Below are 19,063 nucleotides of genomic sequence, written 5' to 3'. Positions count from 1 at the left end.
ATGTCCCTCTTCAAGAAATTCTTCAAAAATATCATCAATGACAGAGACAGAGATGATGACACAGTCACAGTGAGTGTTAAAGTGAACAGTCAAGTGGAGTTTACTCTTGTTCTTGGCTAACTGCAGATTTGTTTAATATCTGATATAAGTCCAGTTTCAAGTTTTTCAAGTTGTCAGAAGTTGTTTTTTGTATGTAAAACATCTGGGTTTCTACCTGTCCTTCCAGGTGAAGGGTAAGCCCAAACCTAAGTATTATGGAACAGTCACCCCATACCCAAACTTCAATGCCAGCAGTGATGCCTCAGTTCTTCAGAGCGCCATTGAAGCTAGAGGTGTGTGTGCTCTCTCGATATTTTGTTAGGTTATTCTGACAAATGGTACAAACACTCACATTCTATTGTACTCTTAAACTTATTGCACTTTACTCATTTTATTGTATTTTCATTTATCAGAGTTGCTTAACCTTTGTGTCGTCCTCCCGGGTCAAATTGACTTTCCTTTCTTCTTCCTTCCTTCCTCCTTTCCTTCCTTCTTCTTCCCTCCTTTCCTTCCTTCTTCCTCCTTTCCTCCCTCCTTTCCTTCCTTGACTTGAGGACAACAGGAGGGTTAAGCACTCTTTTTATTCTGTTGTATTAAATGAACGTGTTTTATTTTGATGTTGGTGGTGTTAGATGTCCAGCTATTTTTGTAATGTATGCTTCGCAATAAAGACATCTGAAACAAATGATTAAACAAATACTTAAGTGTGTAGAATTTAGTGGCATGTAGCGTAACGGACTTGGCATATATGGAATATGCAGAAGTATGTTTTAATGTGATTATAATCACCTGAAAATAAGAATCATTGTGTTTTTGTTAGCTTAGAATTAGCCCTTTATATCTACATAGGGAGCAGGTCCTCTTCCACAGAGTCTGCCATGTTGCAATACCATGTTTCTACAGTGGCCCAGAATGGACAAACTTGCAAACCCTGGCTCTAGAGAGTGTTTTTTGTGTTTTTCATGAGTTTTGCAGCCACTTTTCTGACTTCGAGGCTGTGCTCTAGTACCTAAGTAAGTACAACTTGTCGCTTACAGGAGTAGACGAGGATGTCATCATTTCAGTCCTGGTGAAAAGAAACAACGAGCAGAGACAGAAGATCAAAGTAGTTTATGAAGCATCCAAAGGAGAGGTGAGTAATTCATTCATCAAGAATAGTCAAATAATAATAAATCAGCACCAGGCCGAACAAAATCTGTAAAATTTTTGAAACACAAAATAAAGCCCTCCTACTGACTTCACAATGGCAAAGTGTCAGTCAACCCTAATCTGTTGCAATAAGGAAAGCTGTTATTACTATTTATGTAATCATGTTGTGTACATTGCTACATGATAATATGCTAATGTTAGATAAGTTTAAATAGAGTCCTATTTCAAATGCAATCATATGATTATAATGAGCAATAACACCCTCATGCCCTCATGTGGCTGCTCCCTGTGTGTTACAGAGGCTGGCTGAAGATCTGAAGGACGCTCTCAGGTCAGATTTGGAGGATGTCTCTCTGGCTCTGCTCATGACACCTGCCCAGTTTGATGCCTTCCAGCTCAGGAGAGCCACAAAGGTACATATCATTAGTTTATACCCTTAGTATCAGAGGAAATGATTTCCAGATGTCTGTGTTACTCTTTGTGTCATTGGTTTGTTCTGCCAGTGGTGAATACTTCTCTGATTTGGTGTGTCCTGGATTTTAAAGGGTTTTTTTGTGTTTTCCCCCCATTCAGATATTTTCCCTGTTGTATCTTTAAATATATCTTTATTCAAGAACAAATCTCTTCTTCAGGAGCAAAAAAGATCGACTGCTCTGTTGCATAAGAGAATGAGACCAAGTCAAAAACGTTAAATTCCACACACTGTCAGCACAAAATGTAATAAAGCAACATTTTGCACTGACATTGTGCATGAGTTTACCACTAATTTTTCAGCAGCAGTTAAACACATTTATACCCGGAAGCTGCTTTTTATTCCAGCCACAGTTTGTTGTGGCGACTGAGCAGCTGCACAGCAGCAGTTAGCGGTTAAGTGCTTGGCTCAAGGGCACTTTGGCGGTGGGAACACTTTAATTTTCTGCCAATATTTATCCTTCCTCTGGAGGGGATTGGAGCGGCTACCTTCCAGTGACAAGCCTGCTTCTCCATAAAGGATGAGACTGGCTATATTTTGTATTGTCTGTGCATAATAATCCTTTACCATACAGATCCATGTGTGTCCGTAAACTATTAGACACACAGATTAGAAGACTGACTATAGTGACCCACGTGTTGGTTTTAGTCTTTCCATGGGATTTATTGGCAGTAAGTAACATATAGAATAACATCAGCTTTATCCTTGAGGGTTTTTGAGACTTAGTTGTGATATATACTATAGATGTACAGTAAATGACCTATAATAGTAAAATTAAATCATTATGATTTCAATAAATACTCTATGAAGAAGTATTAAAATACTCTTAACATAGTAGTTTGCTGAAATTCATGATTTAATATTAATAGTTTTAATTTTATGCACTCAAACACATTGTGATGGGAGAGAAGGCTGTTATGTATTTAACTATTTTAAGTAAAATGCTTAAGTCTATTTACAGCATTAATATATAGACTCTTTTGTACATATATATTGCCAAAGATTATCTGATTGCCTCAATGTATAGAATTTCAGAGGCATTTTTGTGTACTATTGTTATTCTTTTTTTTTCCTTTTTTCTTTATTTGTTTATAATGAGCCACATATATAAGAACAATAAAATTACACTCAAACAAATTGAGGAGAGAAAAAACCCCCCAAATAAAACAAAACAGCAGCTACTATAACAAGAATGTCAAAAGAATAAACAAACAAATCAACAAATGAAAAAGGCATGATGTTTGGCATATGTTTTCTTATTGTAGCACACGTGTGTTAAGATATGTGTGTGTGTGTGTGTGTGTGAGTGGGTCTCTGTGTGGAAGAAGCAGAGGGGAGAGAGGGAAAGGAGAGGAAAGCATTAACCAAAGGAAGAAAGGAATAGAAAGAGAAGAGAAATAAATAAATAAATAAATAAGCAAACAAATAAATAGCTGCAATGCTATTGGAGGACATCTCTGGCAGGCCTAAAAGCACAAAGGGTGGATCAAGGATGGGCCAGGCAAGGACAGCTGGGTCAATATTTATTTGTGATATTAGTTTTGTTATTAATATTTACACAACTCAATCATTCAGTTTAAACTGTATTTTTAAGACTAACCTCGGATTAACATCTTGTCACTGTGTTCAAACAGGGACTGGGCACAGATGAAGAAATCCTGGTGGAGATTCTGGCAACAAGATCAAACCAAGAGATTTGTGAGATCAAGAGGGTCTTTAAAGAAGGTCTGTCCTGATCTAGCACAGTCTGTTACAAACTGGACTACATGCTGGTCTCTGAGTTTGCACATTCTACTGTATGTAACATCTTAGGTATTTTAGTTGACACTCCTCCGTGTCTCCAGTGCACACAGCAGTAGAACAACACTGAATTCCTAGACAGTTGCAACACTGTAATCAGTCCCTGTCAAGAGGATAGTAAGCGTCTAAACAACAGCTATGACCACTGAGGTCATACTTTGTACCTTTTATAATATTATAATTTGCAAATTCTATTATCTCCCTCAGAGTACGGAGAAGAACTGGAGGAAGTTATTGTGAGCGAGACAAGCGATGACTTCACCACGGCTCTTCTGGCCATGTTGAAAGCAAACAAAAGTGAAAGCATGGAAGTCGACATGGCTCTGGCCCAAAAGGATGCAGAGGTACGATGAGAAAATTCTACGTTAAAAGGATGGAATAATAATGTTTTTTGTTTTTTTTACCGTCAACAAATCCAAAGAAAACACTTCCTCATCCTCCATGTAGCACTAAAGCCTTTTGGTTCCTACTGAACATCTAATCTTTAAAAACAGCCCACAAATATATATGCCCATTACTTTCCTAAAACAGCTGGGCACTGTTCATTTTGAGCAAACTTTACTCAAACTGTGATTGCATTTGTTGGGAACTATTTTCAGTTGCGGATTAATATACATTGCACAGTTGGTGAGGGTGAGGGTTAGGGTTGGGGTTGGGGTTGGGGTTGGGGTTAGGGTTAGGGTTCAACAATGGAGCAATGGATGTTAGTAGATTGATGCATTGTTAGTTTTGGCATATTCATTGGATTTGTTAACAATAAGAAAATCATATAACATCACTAGACTTCTGTAAATGTTTTGAAGAGTTCAGAGTCAGCTGGTAATGGAGAGTCACTGTTTTGTACCTGCAGGTTCTGTTTGAGTCAGGTGAGAATACTGATGGAGTCGACGTCTCTGCCTTCATCAACATCCTGACCGCACGCAGCGGACCGCAGCTCTCCAAGAGTGAGTGACTGCCATGTGTGAATGATTTAGATGCTAGGTTTGTCTCATCGGTGGCCAAAGGCTAGAACAGCCACAACCTGAAGACACACACACACACACACACACACACACACACACACACACACACACACACACACACACACACACACACACACACACACACACACACACAGACTTGTAAAACTGGTGGAACTGCAATCATCCAGCTAACAGGTGGAACACACCTAACACACCATGTCCATTGTAATAGGTTATTTTTTTTTTAGATTTCTTTGGGTTTATACACCTTTTTTTTCCAGCAATGGAGATCCATTTACCAGTTCATTTCTTTTTGCCACTTACTATGCATGTTTTCAAGTTGAAAATAATATAAATAACAAAACATTAGCTTGAATTTTTAGTACAAAACTTGCATAAATGTATAAAAACAAGCCCCAGTTTATGATTTGGTATGTCTGGTCCTCATGTTGTCTGTTTAGAGTTGCTGTTATACATTAACAGCCCCTTAACGGCAAAACTCATGTTATTCTTTTGTAGTAAAGCTGTTGTTTACTCGTCCACATTCTGGAAGAGGGATTGTTATTTTCTGAAAATATCAGGGGCATATGCTTTGACAGCTCGGCAAACATTGTTTTTTTGGTTGAATAGGGCAGGCTGGTGTCTGTCTGACATACGCAGTAGCCAGCCATTAACCTGTGTGTCTGTTTTCCTGCTGCAGCATTCGAGAAATACGCCTCCGTCAGTGATGTCACATTACCTAAAGCCCTGGAGTTGGAGCTGAGCGGAGACATTGAAGACTGTCTCATTGACATTGGTGAGGAAGATGTGATCATTTCTTTCCTTGACGTGATTTAGTATCATTCACAAAAAGTTTTCCATTTAAGGCTTGAGCAGGGAATGTGAGACAGAATGACTATATACGGAAGAGTAGTGAACCAAAAAGTTTAAGAAAAAATCATCAGATAGAAATGGCTGATCTTCATGGGAACAAGAATATTCTCAGTAAATGTCAATATGAAAGATGAATATCCTGTGCTCAAATAAAAATGTTGGCATCATGGTGACAAGAGGAAAAACTAAAAACTGACTAGAGGTTGTCTCTCCAAAACCAATACAATTTTACTGAGAAGTCTGCCCTGCAACATGTTCTATCCAACAAGAAGACAGTGAGAGAAGAGCATCCATAAAGAACCAGAATAAACAAAGAGGCTGCAGGAAACCTTAAATGCACAAATTAAAACCATTATTTCCAGCTGGAGAAGCACAAAGGAAGTGAACTGAAATGAACTGCAGATCTGAACACTGGGTAGACCCAATGATACACTGTATATACTACAGACTCTGCATAGTTCAGTCTGTATGTGGACTATTTCATCCTGAGCATAAAACTCTACTAGTTGACGGAGGTAAAAAATAGACATAGCAGCACCTGTATGCTGTATTTTATTTTCAGCTTTTGTGATTGTGTGTCTTTGTGTCTTTTTAATGTGTAGTGAAATGTTCCTGGAACAAACCAGCTTTCTTTGCTGAGAAACTCCATCTGGCAATGAAGGTGTGTATAGTCCTCTCTTTCCTTCTAACTCTCACTTTATGTCAGAGTGTGTATGTGTGTGTGTGTGTATGTGTGTGTGTGTGTGTGTGTGTGTGTGTGTGTGTGTGTGTGTGTGTGTGTGTGTGTGTATGTGTGTTTGTTTGTGTGTGTGTGTGTGTCACCTAAACTGTTTTTACTGCTCATAACTTGACAAATGCATATCTTGAAACTTAAAGGAACAGATTAGGTTTTAAGGTGTTACTTCACTATTTTTCCTGCTACACAAGCTCTTGTATACTTCTGCAGAATGATTGAAACAGTGGAAATAGTGCACATCAATTGAAATGTCTACCACAGTCAGCTGCATTCACATTATAATGATGTCACAGATCAAAAATGATCTTGGAAACCAATTCCTATTTTGCAGCTGACTCTCAAAAGCCAGATTTTGAAGCTCTGACCACCACAAATATTCAAAGTCTCTGGAAATTGGATTGGTTATGTAGAAGATTGTACACAGATGTAGCACTGTAACTTTTCCTGATAGCATTAAAATGTTGGTGTGTAGTAAAACCTGCAGAGCGAGGTAATCTGCAGGCACTCATGCTTTCTACCTGCTCAGTGACTGAGGCTCTGCTCCATCTTTACAGGGCCACGGTACATGTGAGGAGACGCTGATCAGGGTGCTGGTGAGCCGCTCTGAGATTGACCTACAGAAGATTTTGGAACAATACCGGGCCATGTATAACAGAAGTGTACAGGAGGACATACTGGTAAAAATGTTCCTGAATATATGCTCAGTTTTTCACTTACAGAGCCATTAAGTCAGTAAGTTTCAGGGTATCTCAGCTGACCACATCTTTGTCTCTGTTTCACAGGAGGACACTGATGGACATTATCAGCAGGTCCTGCTTGGAATCTGTGGACCATACTGATATTCTGGCATAACTACTTCAATGGAAATGGAGGCCAGCTTGTCCATCAGACGCCACTGAAATGTCACATCAAATAATGAGAATATAAAATGACAAATATATCTTACTGAGCTGATGCTGTAATAAAGCTGTTGAAAAAAGGGGAGTAAAATATATTTCTGTAGGCTTTAAAGCCAATATCTCAGCAAAATGCTCAACCTGGTATGTATTTTTCATAAAGTTTGTGAAATCTCAGCGGAGTCTTCTTTCTTTAATAAAATCTTTAGGTCTGTTGGGTAGATTCCACATATATAAGATGAGAGTCATGATGAGGTTGCCTTATCCATTGCAAATACTAACAAAGAAAGTAATTAAAGACCTTTTCCACTCAAAAATATGTTTTATACTTCACCTGTATGTGTATGAGTTTGACATTTTGCTGAATGGGAAAGTTTCTTTGTGCTTACATTAAAACTGAGTTTAAGGTGTTTACATATAAGCATGACTTTGCAACATCACAAGTAGTTTGGAAGCCAGGCAATCTTAGTTTTGCTTGTATTTAGTCATAAACCAAAGTTTGGGTTTGTGAGTAATTAAAATTTCGACCTGATGAAAAGTCAGAAAATTGATCATGAAGGCCACACCACAAACATGGATTAAAAACACTCTCATTAAGCTATGTGACAAATTCTAGCCTAATCATTTTCATGTTATAGTATCAACAGTGACCTTCAGGCCTGGGACTCTTGGAGACATGTGGGCTGCAAAGAAGGTGAGCCAGTACGAACATCTTGGAAGCTGCTGAAAAAGCTCCCCGTAGGTTAAGAGGTTTAACACAAAGTGTAATGTGCTGCCAATACACAAGGTGACATCACCCCCAGTTGGGTCACCCTGTTGAGGGTGTCTGATGTTAATACCTGAAACACCTGATGATCCTGAGTTCATCACTAAAGATGTATCCAGGTTTCACCACAAAGCGTATCAAATAACTAATTAATCTTAATATGTTATGCATGAGTACTTTCAGAAAAAAACTGACATTTTTAGTGAAGATTTTTAGTTTCTACTTTCTTTAGTTTGATGTTTCTAGTTTAATTCTCCAGTGAATTGATTTAATTTTTACTGTAAATAAAACCAACAACATATCCCATAGCCTAAGTCTTAGCCACTATCAAAGCGTGTAGCTGTTGAATGCTAATAAAATATTTGGTCTTACACTTTTTGTTTAAATGCCTGGGTGTTCAAATTATATTGTATATCCAGTGTTAGATACTGTGGAAGTCTATTTATACCAAGAAAAGTCTGGAAGGATGAAAATAAAAATACTCAAACTCTGACTTACTAAGTTAACTATGAAAAGGTTGATCAAAATATTTGAATGTTTGAACAATAAAAGTTCAAAAAAGTGAAATATTTACACAAAATTTGTATTTTTAAGATACTGAAATACTGCGTCATAATTTGAGATTAAGCCAAAATTGCAGACAATATAATAATAAAAAAGGAGACATAAACAAGTCAAAAACCCGACACAAACATTATCCTGGATGTGTCCAGCTTTCTAGAACTTGCCAAAAACTCGAAATAATAAAATGAAGCACACTAAAAACTACATTTAAATGTATTTCTTTTACTTTGACAGTTTCTTTCCACCTCAATGGTCTCCATGCTGGGAACAAGACACTGAACTGCGCAGGCGCACCGGGCACGAAATACGCATGACGTGTAATGTTTTACCGTGTCCGGAAGTGCTGCTGCTTTTTGACCAGCTTGGATGCTTTATCCTTTAACTACGGAATTAAGTTGTTATTATGGGACACTCAACCTAAACAGTTTTATTTATCTTCCTCTAACTAAACTACCCCGTGTATTAATGTGACGTACACTGTCCACAGAGGACGTGCCGCTGCTAGAAACTTTGTATAAAATCTGACTAACGTTAGCATGCTAGCAGGCTAAGAGAGCTGGCAGCTGACTGAAGCTTTGAGCTTATTTACAGCTTATTTTATAAACTTGTGAAAGTATAACGGGAGAATGAATGACAGCCAGAACAAACCTTTTCCTGGTTTCCACCGGTAAATGGACTAAGCTTAGTTTAACTGTTTAGATAACAGTTATGTTGAAGATACTGGGGACATAAATACTGTAAGTGGAGTGAAAATGGAGGAGAAATACAGCAGCAACGTCCTTTCTGGAAGTAAACTGGGAATGGTGGAGGTGCCCAATTCCAGGTATGTCTGATGTTTAGTGAGTGTTAGTTTATTGAATGGGTTAAGTCCATAAAACCAACCTAAAACTAAACTAAAGGGCTCCAGCTATCTGTTATCTTCAGTATTGATCCTTCTATCAATTTCTCTTTTCTGTTAAATGTGTACAAAAAGTCAAAAACATCTTGAAGATATCCATCATAATTACACAAAAGTCCTAAGTCCTTACTGTCTTTAAACTACTTCTCTTTCTGACCAAACCTCTAACACTCAAACTTAGCATATAACATTTAAATATATATTAAACCATGTGTCTATATATCAGTGAAGGATAATGTTTTATTTCTGTATCACCCATCTGTAGTACTAATGTATGTTCCTTTTGTCCTTTTGATCAACAGGTTAACCAGATACATCGTTTTACTGGTTGTCTCAAAGGTCCTCAAGGCACTCGGGATCTTTGAATCATACGATATCCTAAAAGTTGTTCACATTGTCCAGTTCATTTTCATACTAAAATTAGGGTAAGTGCTCTTAAGCTTATTACCTTTTTATTATTACTTGTTGTATATTGGTTGTTTTTGGATGATGACAACATGGTGACAGTGATCTTTTTTCTTCCTCAGGAGTGCTGTCATTCTGCTTTTCTTTCAAAAGCCTTTCTCCTCTGGTAAAGTCATCACAAAAAGACAGGTTTGTTGGATTTCTCTGTCTTTAATTTGTGTCTGATTCAGCTCCTGTTTAATAAGATCTATGTGTGAATGCAGATCTGTTGTTTGTAATGTTTTAAGACATTTGATGGTTGATCTTGGGATGATCGTTCATCTTGAAATATATTATAATAATGCAACTCTAAAGCCATGATTTCAACCTGTCATAATGATGAACCTTTTCTATTCAAATCTGTTTTCTTTGTAGTGGATAAAGTTACTAAAGCACGCCGTTTTCAGCTGTGTTATATACCTACTGGGATTCTTTGGTCTAACTCTCTGTGGACCTCTAAGGTAAATAAGTGTCAGTGTGGTTTTCGCTGTAGTTAGAAGCAATACAATACATCAGTTTGCTTGGTTTTTACTGTGTGTACTCTGGTTAAAAAGTGACTCATGTCTTTCACAGGACGTTGTTGCTTTTTGAGCACAGTGATGTGGTGGTCATCGCTCTCCTCGGTGTGCTGTTTACCAGCTCAGGAGGAGGGCCATCCAAGGTAGGAGGCACCAAAAAAATTCATTTCACTTTTGTTATTTTTTTACACACAGTGTCACCAAATAACCCAGATAAAGAAAGCACTCTTATAAAGAAAGCACTCACTCATTCACTTCAGCAGAGCAGTTTCAGTTTATATAACTTTCATAGCTTTGGCAACATTTTACTCACCATGTTAACTGATGAGATCTGTAAACACTGTGACTTAAAAGAAAAACAGAGGATGACAAGAAGAAAACAATCTGACACAAGGAAAAAAGAACCCAGATTAGACAGATTTATTGAACAGAGGAAACAAAGGCAAAGCTTTCCAATGCAAAACACACACATATTCCTGACCTTCTCTATACGCTCACATTTGAAGTGCTAAATGTTTGGCTTGTTTACTACCTCTCTTATTGTCTGACCACTTGTGTTTTTGCACTGTATGACTTCTCCAAATCTCAGTAATTACTTTGGTGAGTTCAGTGTTACCATAGCCGATACAAACGATGGTCAAAACACTGAAAATATGACCAAAGTTGTCATAAAATCTGAAAAGACAAACTTTTAAAGGATGTAAATAAGGTGAAACTGCTCTTATTGCTGCACTTTGTGTCTAACAAGTAATTTTGACCCTGTTCGAAATGAAACATCTGTGTTAGACTGTGTATATTGCCTCAAATTAATAACACTGTGATAGAAGTTTTATTAAATGCATTTCTGTTTGTCTGTGACATTTTTCCACAGACCAGAGGTGCTGCTCTGTTCATCATCGCTGTGATCTGCCTCCTCCTCTTCGATAACGATGACCTCATGGCAAAGATGGCGGAGCACCGTATCCTTTCCTCTTTATGAAGGACATCAGTTACACAGCTGTCGTAACAGTTCATTGACCTGATCTGATGTGTTTGTGTTGTTGTTGTGTTGTGTTCACCTTGACTCGTCTCCTGACCAGCTGAGGGGCATCATGACAGCGCTCTCACTCATTTCCTCTACACTGCCATCGCATTTTTAGGGGTTGCAGATCATAAAGTAAGCAAAGGCTGTGTTACACATTAAATATAACAATCAATGCTGCCTATAGAAGCACAGTACTGTACTAGTTTTACTTTCTAACTATGTCTACTATGTCCTTGTATCCTTGTTCTTCTTGTCAGGGAGGTGTTGTGTTGCTGGTGGTCTCCCTGTGTCTAAAGGTGGGCTTCCACACGGCCTCCAGGAAACTGTCAGTGGAAATCGGAGGAGCAAAACGCCTCTACGCCCTCGACAACCTGGTTTCTTCTATAGTGCTCCTGCCCTGGGTCATAGTGCTCTCAGCCACTACAGAAGTAAGCGCACATAAATCACACACACATACAGCGTGGTTTGTCCTTGTGGAGAAACTGGGTCGCATTACCTCTGGAGAAATATAGAGACACACAGTAAGCTGCTTTGACAGTTTACAGCATTAAAATTAGCCAACAACAATTTAAAAAAGACTAAAAACACAACAGAGGTGCTGTTTCAAGAGGTGGCTACTGTCCAGTTTGCAACAAAGTTTATTGTCAATGTTTACCTCCAGAGAATCATTACTAATGATTTTAGTTTCATCTTGACCTTCTGATTCAAATTGCTTTAGTTTATAACATAGTGAAAATACTAATAAGTAGATTTCTTTAACATTTGCTGTGGATATTCATCGTCACCAGAGGATGAATTCTGTCAAGACATATCAAAACAACACACGAGAGATCGAACATCATAATTATGCTTTCCAGTTAATAAACTTTTTCCATTTGATATGATCAGAGAGCTTCAGATAATGCGATAAACCCATTTGATTTGATTTTCTTATGAAGTTATTTAAGTAGAATATTTGTTGAGGTAGTCAGGAGTCTTCATTTCACCTCTATAGTCATTCTTGAGGTGGTGGTTTGTATTACTGGATTTCTTACATTGTAATCTGGCCCTGTAAGTTTCTTCACTCCTTTAATTACATGTATTTTATATACAGTACCAGTCAAATGTTTGGACACACCTTACCATTTAATTCAATGAGAAAGTGTGTCCAAACCACATAAACAAAAGGCTCATAACGATATCTTGTGCATCTGTATGTATGTTTATTGTATTCCTTGATCCTTTCACTGAATGTTGTTTCTCTCTGTGTGAACCTCAGAGTAAAGTAGAATCGTGGTCGTCCCTCATCCTGCCTTTCGGGATGATCATCTTCTCCGTGATGATCCTGGAGTTTTACGTGGAGGCCGTCTGCAGTGCGAAGATGGAGACTCCGAGGTGCGCCCGCTACGGTGCCATCGCCCTCTTCCTCAGCGCCCTGCTGCTGGCCAACTTCTGGACTCACCCGCTGACCGACCAGCTGCGCTCCATGAGCAAACCGCCCCAGCAGGTCAGCACGGAGCATGTGCTCTCAGGAGGAGTGATAGTCAGCGCCGTCTTCTTCATCATGTGTAAGTAACAGAGGTGGCAGTCAGCAGGGGTGTAAATTATAATCATGTAGTCCTCATTGTTTAAAACCTACCTCAGATAATCACACTTCTTTGGAACTTGAAAGTCAACACTGCTTTGAAAATAAGGGAAATTTACAGGGACCCCACCTGACTATTATTTTTACATTATAAAAAGATTTTCCCCTTTCAGCTCCAGAGATCTAATCAGGAGTCTCTACTGCCCACTCTGCTGTAAACAAACAGACAGTTGATGTGTTCTTTGTGGCTTCTTGGGTGTTCATGTGTTTAATCGACCTACTTAGTGGATAACATCATTTTTTCCTACCATGAACAACACTAAAGTCCACCTTGCGTGGTTGTTCCCTATAAGGCTTTTTGTCAGGAATGGGGAAAATAGTCTCCTAGGTATTTAGAAATGTTCACATAGATGTTCTGTGGTGGTGCAGTTATTCCACTCAAACTTTTAACATCTTAACTTCTGTGTAGCAGCAGTGGGCTGTGATTCGTTGGTCGCTCCATGTTAATGGTAACGGCTGTCTCAGTGTCTCATTCGAGGATACGATGTTCGAATGGGAAACAGAACGAGTGTTCCTAGAAGTTACAACAGAACAGTGATGGACAAAGCAGTTCTCTACATTGTACTGAGTCATTAGAGTCAGCTCATTAAAAAGAATCAGTCACCGATTCCATCATTGCTTGACTAGAGCTCCGACTGCAGAGTCCCGCTCACTGAACTGAAACACAGTGGAACTAGTGAACTGAGAACGGTTGTTGGTGAAGGATAAACCAGTGAGCTCAGAATGTAGTTGGATAAAGATGAAATTGCTATAATAAAGTCCTAGCCTGTTATGTACAGCATGAATATTTTTGTGGCACCTTATTATTAAATACAATGTTTGATACTACTTTTTGTTTCAAGACTTCAAGACATGAGGGGGAGGAAGAGGCAGAGGGGTGGGCTTGAGTAACTCAGTGACTGTCTGTCACTCACAGCTCACGTTTATTGTGAACAAATCACAGTGAAAGGAATTGAGACAGTCTCAACCACCCATGTTTTCATTATGCAGGTTTGACCAGACAATAAATGGTTGTGAGATTTTAAATAAAATGAAGGAATTGTTAAATGTTACCTGGTTACCGTTTTAAATGTACTTGAGATCTAGGTACAGATGCAGCAGTTTTGGTTATCCATTCTATGATACTATTCCTGCAATTCACTCAAATCATTCATGCAGACTACAACAGAACAGTCTGACAGTCTGAGTAAATGGTCAGGTTTGACTGCGTAAATGCTATTTCAGAGGCCATTTATATGTGTTAAGTCTCCATTAGAGGCCTGTGTAGAACTGACCCCCCCCCCACCCCCACCAAAAAAAAAACAAAAAACAAATGTGAGATTTATGGGGGGAAATTCCGAAACAGGTGCACGGTGGGAGAGGTGGTGAAAATACAGAAGAAACCCAAGAGACAGTAGAGTTGACAGATCTTGTGGTGTGTATAGTTTTAGACTTCATCATTCTCACTGGGCAGCTTAAATATGTTCCTCCAATTCTGTCCATATATTTAAGTTATGTTATTTTTTTGTCTTTTCACACATTTTAAACTCAGCAGTGAATATGAGGTGCTGAACAAGAACAGGACGGTTAGGATGAGGTCATCAAATAAACTAAGATACAGTTGATTACACAGTGATTTAGTTGTTGACCCTTAGTATTGAACAAAGAATAAATGTATAAATTAAGGGAAAATAAACTAGCTTTATGTATTTGCAAACCTACAGAATAAAAAAATTGTAGCATTTTTATGGTGTAATATTTTATCCAACAACAACCAAGCTCATGCTAAATGCTTAGATTCATCAATATAAAACATGTAAACACCTCAATTTTGCATCATTAAGTCATCATATTGTACACTAACTTGAATTTGTCTTCACTTTCTCTCCTCCCACATCTCTCTTTCTCTCTCTCTCTGTGTGCAGCATCCAGTATTCTTTCGTCTCCATCAAGAAAAGGTCAGAAGGGCACCCTGGTGGGTTACTCACCTGAAGGGACCCCTCTATACAACTTCATGGGCGATGCCCTGCAGCACACATCACAGTCCCTCCCACGGTTCATCAAAGACTCCCTGAAACAGATCCTAGAGGAGTACGACTCCAGACAGATCTTCTACTTCCTGTGTCTCAACCTGGTATGTACTGTACCAGAGTCTGGAAGAGAAAACTCACAACTTGGCTGTCTGCTGAAACAGTGTTGGCTGTCATCTTGGGGGGACAGTTGTTTATTCTTAAAATACTACAAAATGCATCTTTTCATCTGTTTTTCCTCATGTAGGAAGTTATGGATTAAAATTCAGTACATGTTATGAGAGATCGCACAGTAAGAGTACGCTATTCCAAGGAAGGGATATTTCCAACACAAAAAAACCATGTCTGTAGCTACACTGAGGACATGAACTCCTTATCGTTTCTGGCATTGAAGAAGAGAAGAAAAGGACTAGAGTTACACACAAAAACCACTAAATGGACTTTTTAATTGATTGAATTTTATTGTTATAAGGAAAACATATGAAAATGTTTTAGTAAAATAAAACCACTGGGTGATCACATTTGTTCTGCCTTCATCAGGAAAATTACACAAAGCTGTTCTGTAATTCCAAGAAGTGTTTCTAATTTCTTATTTTTTTGTTGGCTTGTTGACTGGTGTGCAGAATTGAGTCTTGACTTCACCTTCTGATGAGTTTCTGTTGAGTTTCTTTAAGCTTTGTTGCTCTGTGTCTTTCAGGCTTTCACCTTTGTGGAGCTCTTCTACGGCGTCTGGACCAACAGCCTGGGACTGATCTCAGACGGCTTCCACATGCTGTTCGACTGCTCCGCTTTAGTCCTCGGCCTGTTCGCTGCCCTCATGACCCGCTGGAAAGCCACCAGGATCTTCTCTTATGGGTAAAGCTGATGGAGAACATGTGAAAAGTCTTTCGTAGCAGATATAACAATTTCAAGTATTTCATATTTAGCTGGATGTTTTTTTTAAAAAATGGGTTCTTTGGTTTTTTTGCAGATACGGTCGTGTTGAAATACTTTCTGGGTTCATCAATGGTCTGTTCCTGATGGTCATTGCTTTCTTTGTCTTTATGGAGTCAGTCACCCGTTTGTTGGATCCTCCTAATATAAACACAGACATGCTGACTGTGAGTAAACTGCTGCTCCAGATTAACATGAAGGCTTGTGACCCAATGCATGTTTTGCAACATTTATTTGCTATGTCCTGGTTATGTTCTTGCCTTCAACCCTAAATCATTTATTTATTTAAATGTATCGCACATACAAGAAAAAAAAAAACATAATTCAAGAAAAATATATAATACATTACATACAATTTTTGAGAAAGAAAGAAAACAATAACGAACAAAAGAGAAATGTGCAGAAGAAGCCAATAAAACCCATAAGAGCTGACCAGGTGGTCCTTCTATGGTGACACATACAGCATAAAAACCTAAGAGTAAAAAGCATAAACATAAATCTTCTGAACACTTCAAATATTATTTAATTGTATTAGTAGTAGTATTACATATTAGTTTTAATATAAAAGCTCAAAATTGAAAGAAAATAGTCTACATAATTCCTTGTGCTGAATGGCTTCCATCTGATTTTTTTAACAAAATGTGTCATTTGTAATTTTTATTTAATTTAAATAGGGACAGTGTGGAATAAAACACTAAGCTTGTATATAACAAGGAGGATGTATTGCAGGGTTTTAGCAAGTTGCTATTTTCCGCCCGTAGTCCCTGGTCAGATAGATGGAACATACAATAAATTATCAATACACATATTCCCACATCTTAAAAGCAATTTTCCCCTCACCCCCCAACTTTTATAAATATGTGCCCTCATCATACAAACACACACACACGTTTGTAAAATAACAAAATAGAAAAACTCAAAGTGGCACTCCACCACTTTTATATAATATGTTCTGTGCCTCTGGAGGAGTCATCAGGGTTGTCTCAGTTTAGAGACTGCAAATGTTTAACAGGCAGCCTGCATTACAAACCGGGGGTGTGGAGAGACGTGGGCACTCAGCAGGCAGAGAGGCTCTCCTGAAAAGACATCATGGAAACTGTAGGTGATCCAGCTTTGAAACTATAAGTCAGGTTATCTTTGTCTTTGCTACATAGATTTCAATCATTCTTTTTAATATCTCTCATAAATCCTTCCCCCGACTTTATGGATGAGCTGTACTTTCATCGTGGGAGCAGCCCGTCATGAAGCCCACTCACTCCATGTTCCCCAGCCCACATGGGCTTACAAGACAATACTCACATTACATACAGAGCCAAGATAAAGCAGAGAGGAAAGCAGGAAAATACAGGTCACGCTGTTGGACACCATGTGTCAAAACATTGAAGACACTGGGTTGTCTTACAAATATTGAAAGGAAAAGCTTAAACTGGTAGATCAGGAACAAATGGTCAGCCAAATCCCATCTTTTTAAGGGATTACATGATATTTCTGTTTAAAAGTGGTGCTTTAACATACTGGTTTTGTTGTTGGTGTTTCTTAAATGCTGGTATTGTAGACATTGCATAAGCGTGTGTATATATTTGGAAAGAACTTCGTTACCATGAAGGATTAATAGTCTTTCATCAGTCCCTGGACATCAGTCAGTCTGACCTCTGTGTCCTCTTTGTTGCCCCCTGTAGCCGGTGTCTGTCGGAGGATTACTGGTCAACCTGGTGGGTATCTGCGCTTTCAGTCACGCTCACTCCCACGGCGGCAAAAGCTGCTCATCGCACGACCACGGCCACTCGCACCACGGCCATTCCCACAGCGAGCACAGCCATGGAGGTCACGGACATTCTCATGGAGGGCACGGTCACGGTGGGCATGGTCACGGCAGCCACGGTCACAGCAGCCACGGACACGGAGGACACGGGCACTCCCATGGATCGGGCGGCGGAGGCATGAACGCCAACATGAGAGGTGAGTGAGATAAAAAAGAAGGTTGCCGGAAAGGAAGACGGCACCAGATACCATCCTCATGTCCTTCCTTTTCTCCCAGGCGTTTACCTTCACGTCCTCGCCGATACGATGGGCAGCGTCGGCGTGATCATCTCCACCATCCTCATCCGTCAGTTCGGCTGGTTGATCGCCGACCCCATCTGTTCGCTGTTCATCGCCACACTAATTTTCCTCAGCGTCATCCCTCTGCTGAAGGACGCCTGCGAGGTTCTTCTTCTCCGAAGTCCCCCAGAGAATGAGAAAGACCTGAACATCGCTCTAGAAAAGGTAAGGAGATGATGATGATGATGATGATGATGATGATGATGATGATGAGGAGGAGGAGGAGGAGGAGGAGGAGGAGGAGGAGGAGGAGGAGGAGGAGGAGGAGAAGTTCTTGAGCGTTGTCATTGGTGTTGGCAACAATAAAAACTGTATCACCCCATCAAGCAGATACTTTAAAAAATGTTTTCTGGATGTTTGTTTTTCGTTATTCCAGATTGAGAAGATTGAAGGAGTTTTGTCGTACAGAGACCCTCATTTCTGGAGACATTCAGCCAACATGATCGCAGGGACCATCCACCTCCAGATCATGTCAGATGTGGTGGAACAGAGGATCATACAGCAGGTCAGTACAAACACTAGAGTCAAGATTCAAGATTCAGACTCCTTATCCAAGGGCTTAACTTCATTATACAGAAAATATGTCAAGCTTTAATTCACTTCGTTCTTTAGGTGACGGCTATTTTGAAAGACGCTGGGGTGAATAATCTCTCAGTGCAGGTGGAGAAGGAGGCGTACTTTCAGCACATGTCAGGACTCAGCACCGGATTTCATGAAGTTCTTGCTATGACGCAGCAGATGGAGTCCATGAATTACCTGAAAGATGGGACGTGTATAATGTAACGTTCCAACCTGTGGGACCAAACGAAACTTTATTGATTCAAAAACTCAGTCGCTTTTTCATTGAAATGTACAGTATATGTATTTGGTTTAAATAAATCTGAATATATTGGTTTTACATTTGCGTCAGCTGTATTTTATTTTGTGAACCTGCTCAAAGCATCTGGTATTAAACTGACTTATTATTTACATTTCTGTCATTTTCACCGCAGCAATGCTAGTTACTACCAAGAAAGTAACATAAAGTCTCACCACACAGAAAGACAATAAAAGCAATATTAGATTACACAATACGAGGAACATTTAGCTTCATTTTTACTAAGATTGAGTTTATGTGAAGGAGAAAAATACAAATGCCATACATCTTAGCAGAAGAAAATAAGAGCAATTTTTGTTCACTTATAATTGTTTAAGTGAACAATTATAATTTAATAATTGTTTAAATGTGTGCACTGTGTCTCAAGTAGAAGTAGAAT

General features: G+C 39.0%; 2 protein-coding genes across 2 annotated transcripts; both read left to right on the top strand.

Moving 5' to 3' along the window:
• Positions 1–6,870, top strand: LOC128380718 (annexin A1-like). Its single transcript, XM_053340589.1, has 11 exons — positions 1–69; positions 227–332; positions 1,077–1,171; positions 1,488–1,601; positions 3,295–3,385; positions 3,668–3,804; positions 4,311–4,404; positions 5,123–5,218; positions 5,898–5,956; positions 6,586–6,708; positions 6,814–6,870. The coding sequence occupies exons 1-11, from the start codon at positions 1–3 to the stop codon at positions 6,868–6,870; spliced, it is 1,041 nt and encodes a 346-aa protein (XP_053196564.1).
• A 1,728-nt stretch (positions 6,871–8,598) lies between these two features.
• Positions 8,599–18,705, top strand: slc30a5 (solute carrier family 30 member 5). Its single transcript, XM_053340584.1, has 16 exons — positions 8,599–9,080; positions 9,458–9,580; positions 9,683–9,749; positions 9,975–10,060; positions 10,173–10,260; positions 10,989–11,076; positions 11,197–11,273; positions 11,399–11,569; positions 12,400–12,688; positions 14,670–14,878; positions 15,472–15,629; positions 15,745–15,874; positions 17,387–17,666; positions 17,746–17,972; positions 18,184–18,312; positions 18,420–18,705. The coding sequence occupies exons 1-16, from the start codon at positions 9,010–9,012 to the stop codon at positions 18,588–18,590; spliced, it is 2,364 nt and encodes a 787-aa protein (XP_053196559.1). The 5' UTR covers positions 8,599–9,009; the 3' UTR covers positions 18,591–18,705.
• The last annotated feature ends 358 nt before the right edge of the window (positions 18,706–19,063 follow it).

This window comes from Scomber japonicus, chromosome 19 (genome assembly GCF_027409825.1).
Source record: "Scomber japonicus isolate fScoJap1 chromosome 19, fScoJap1.pri, whole genome shotgun sequence".
In the NCBI taxonomy this organism is placed as follows: domain Eukaryota; kingdom Metazoa; phylum Chordata; class Actinopteri; order Scombriformes; family Scombridae; genus Scomber; species Scomber japonicus.
The sequence above is the reverse complement of the archived record's forward strand: the minus strand, read 5'-3'. Positions and strand labels throughout refer to the sequence as shown.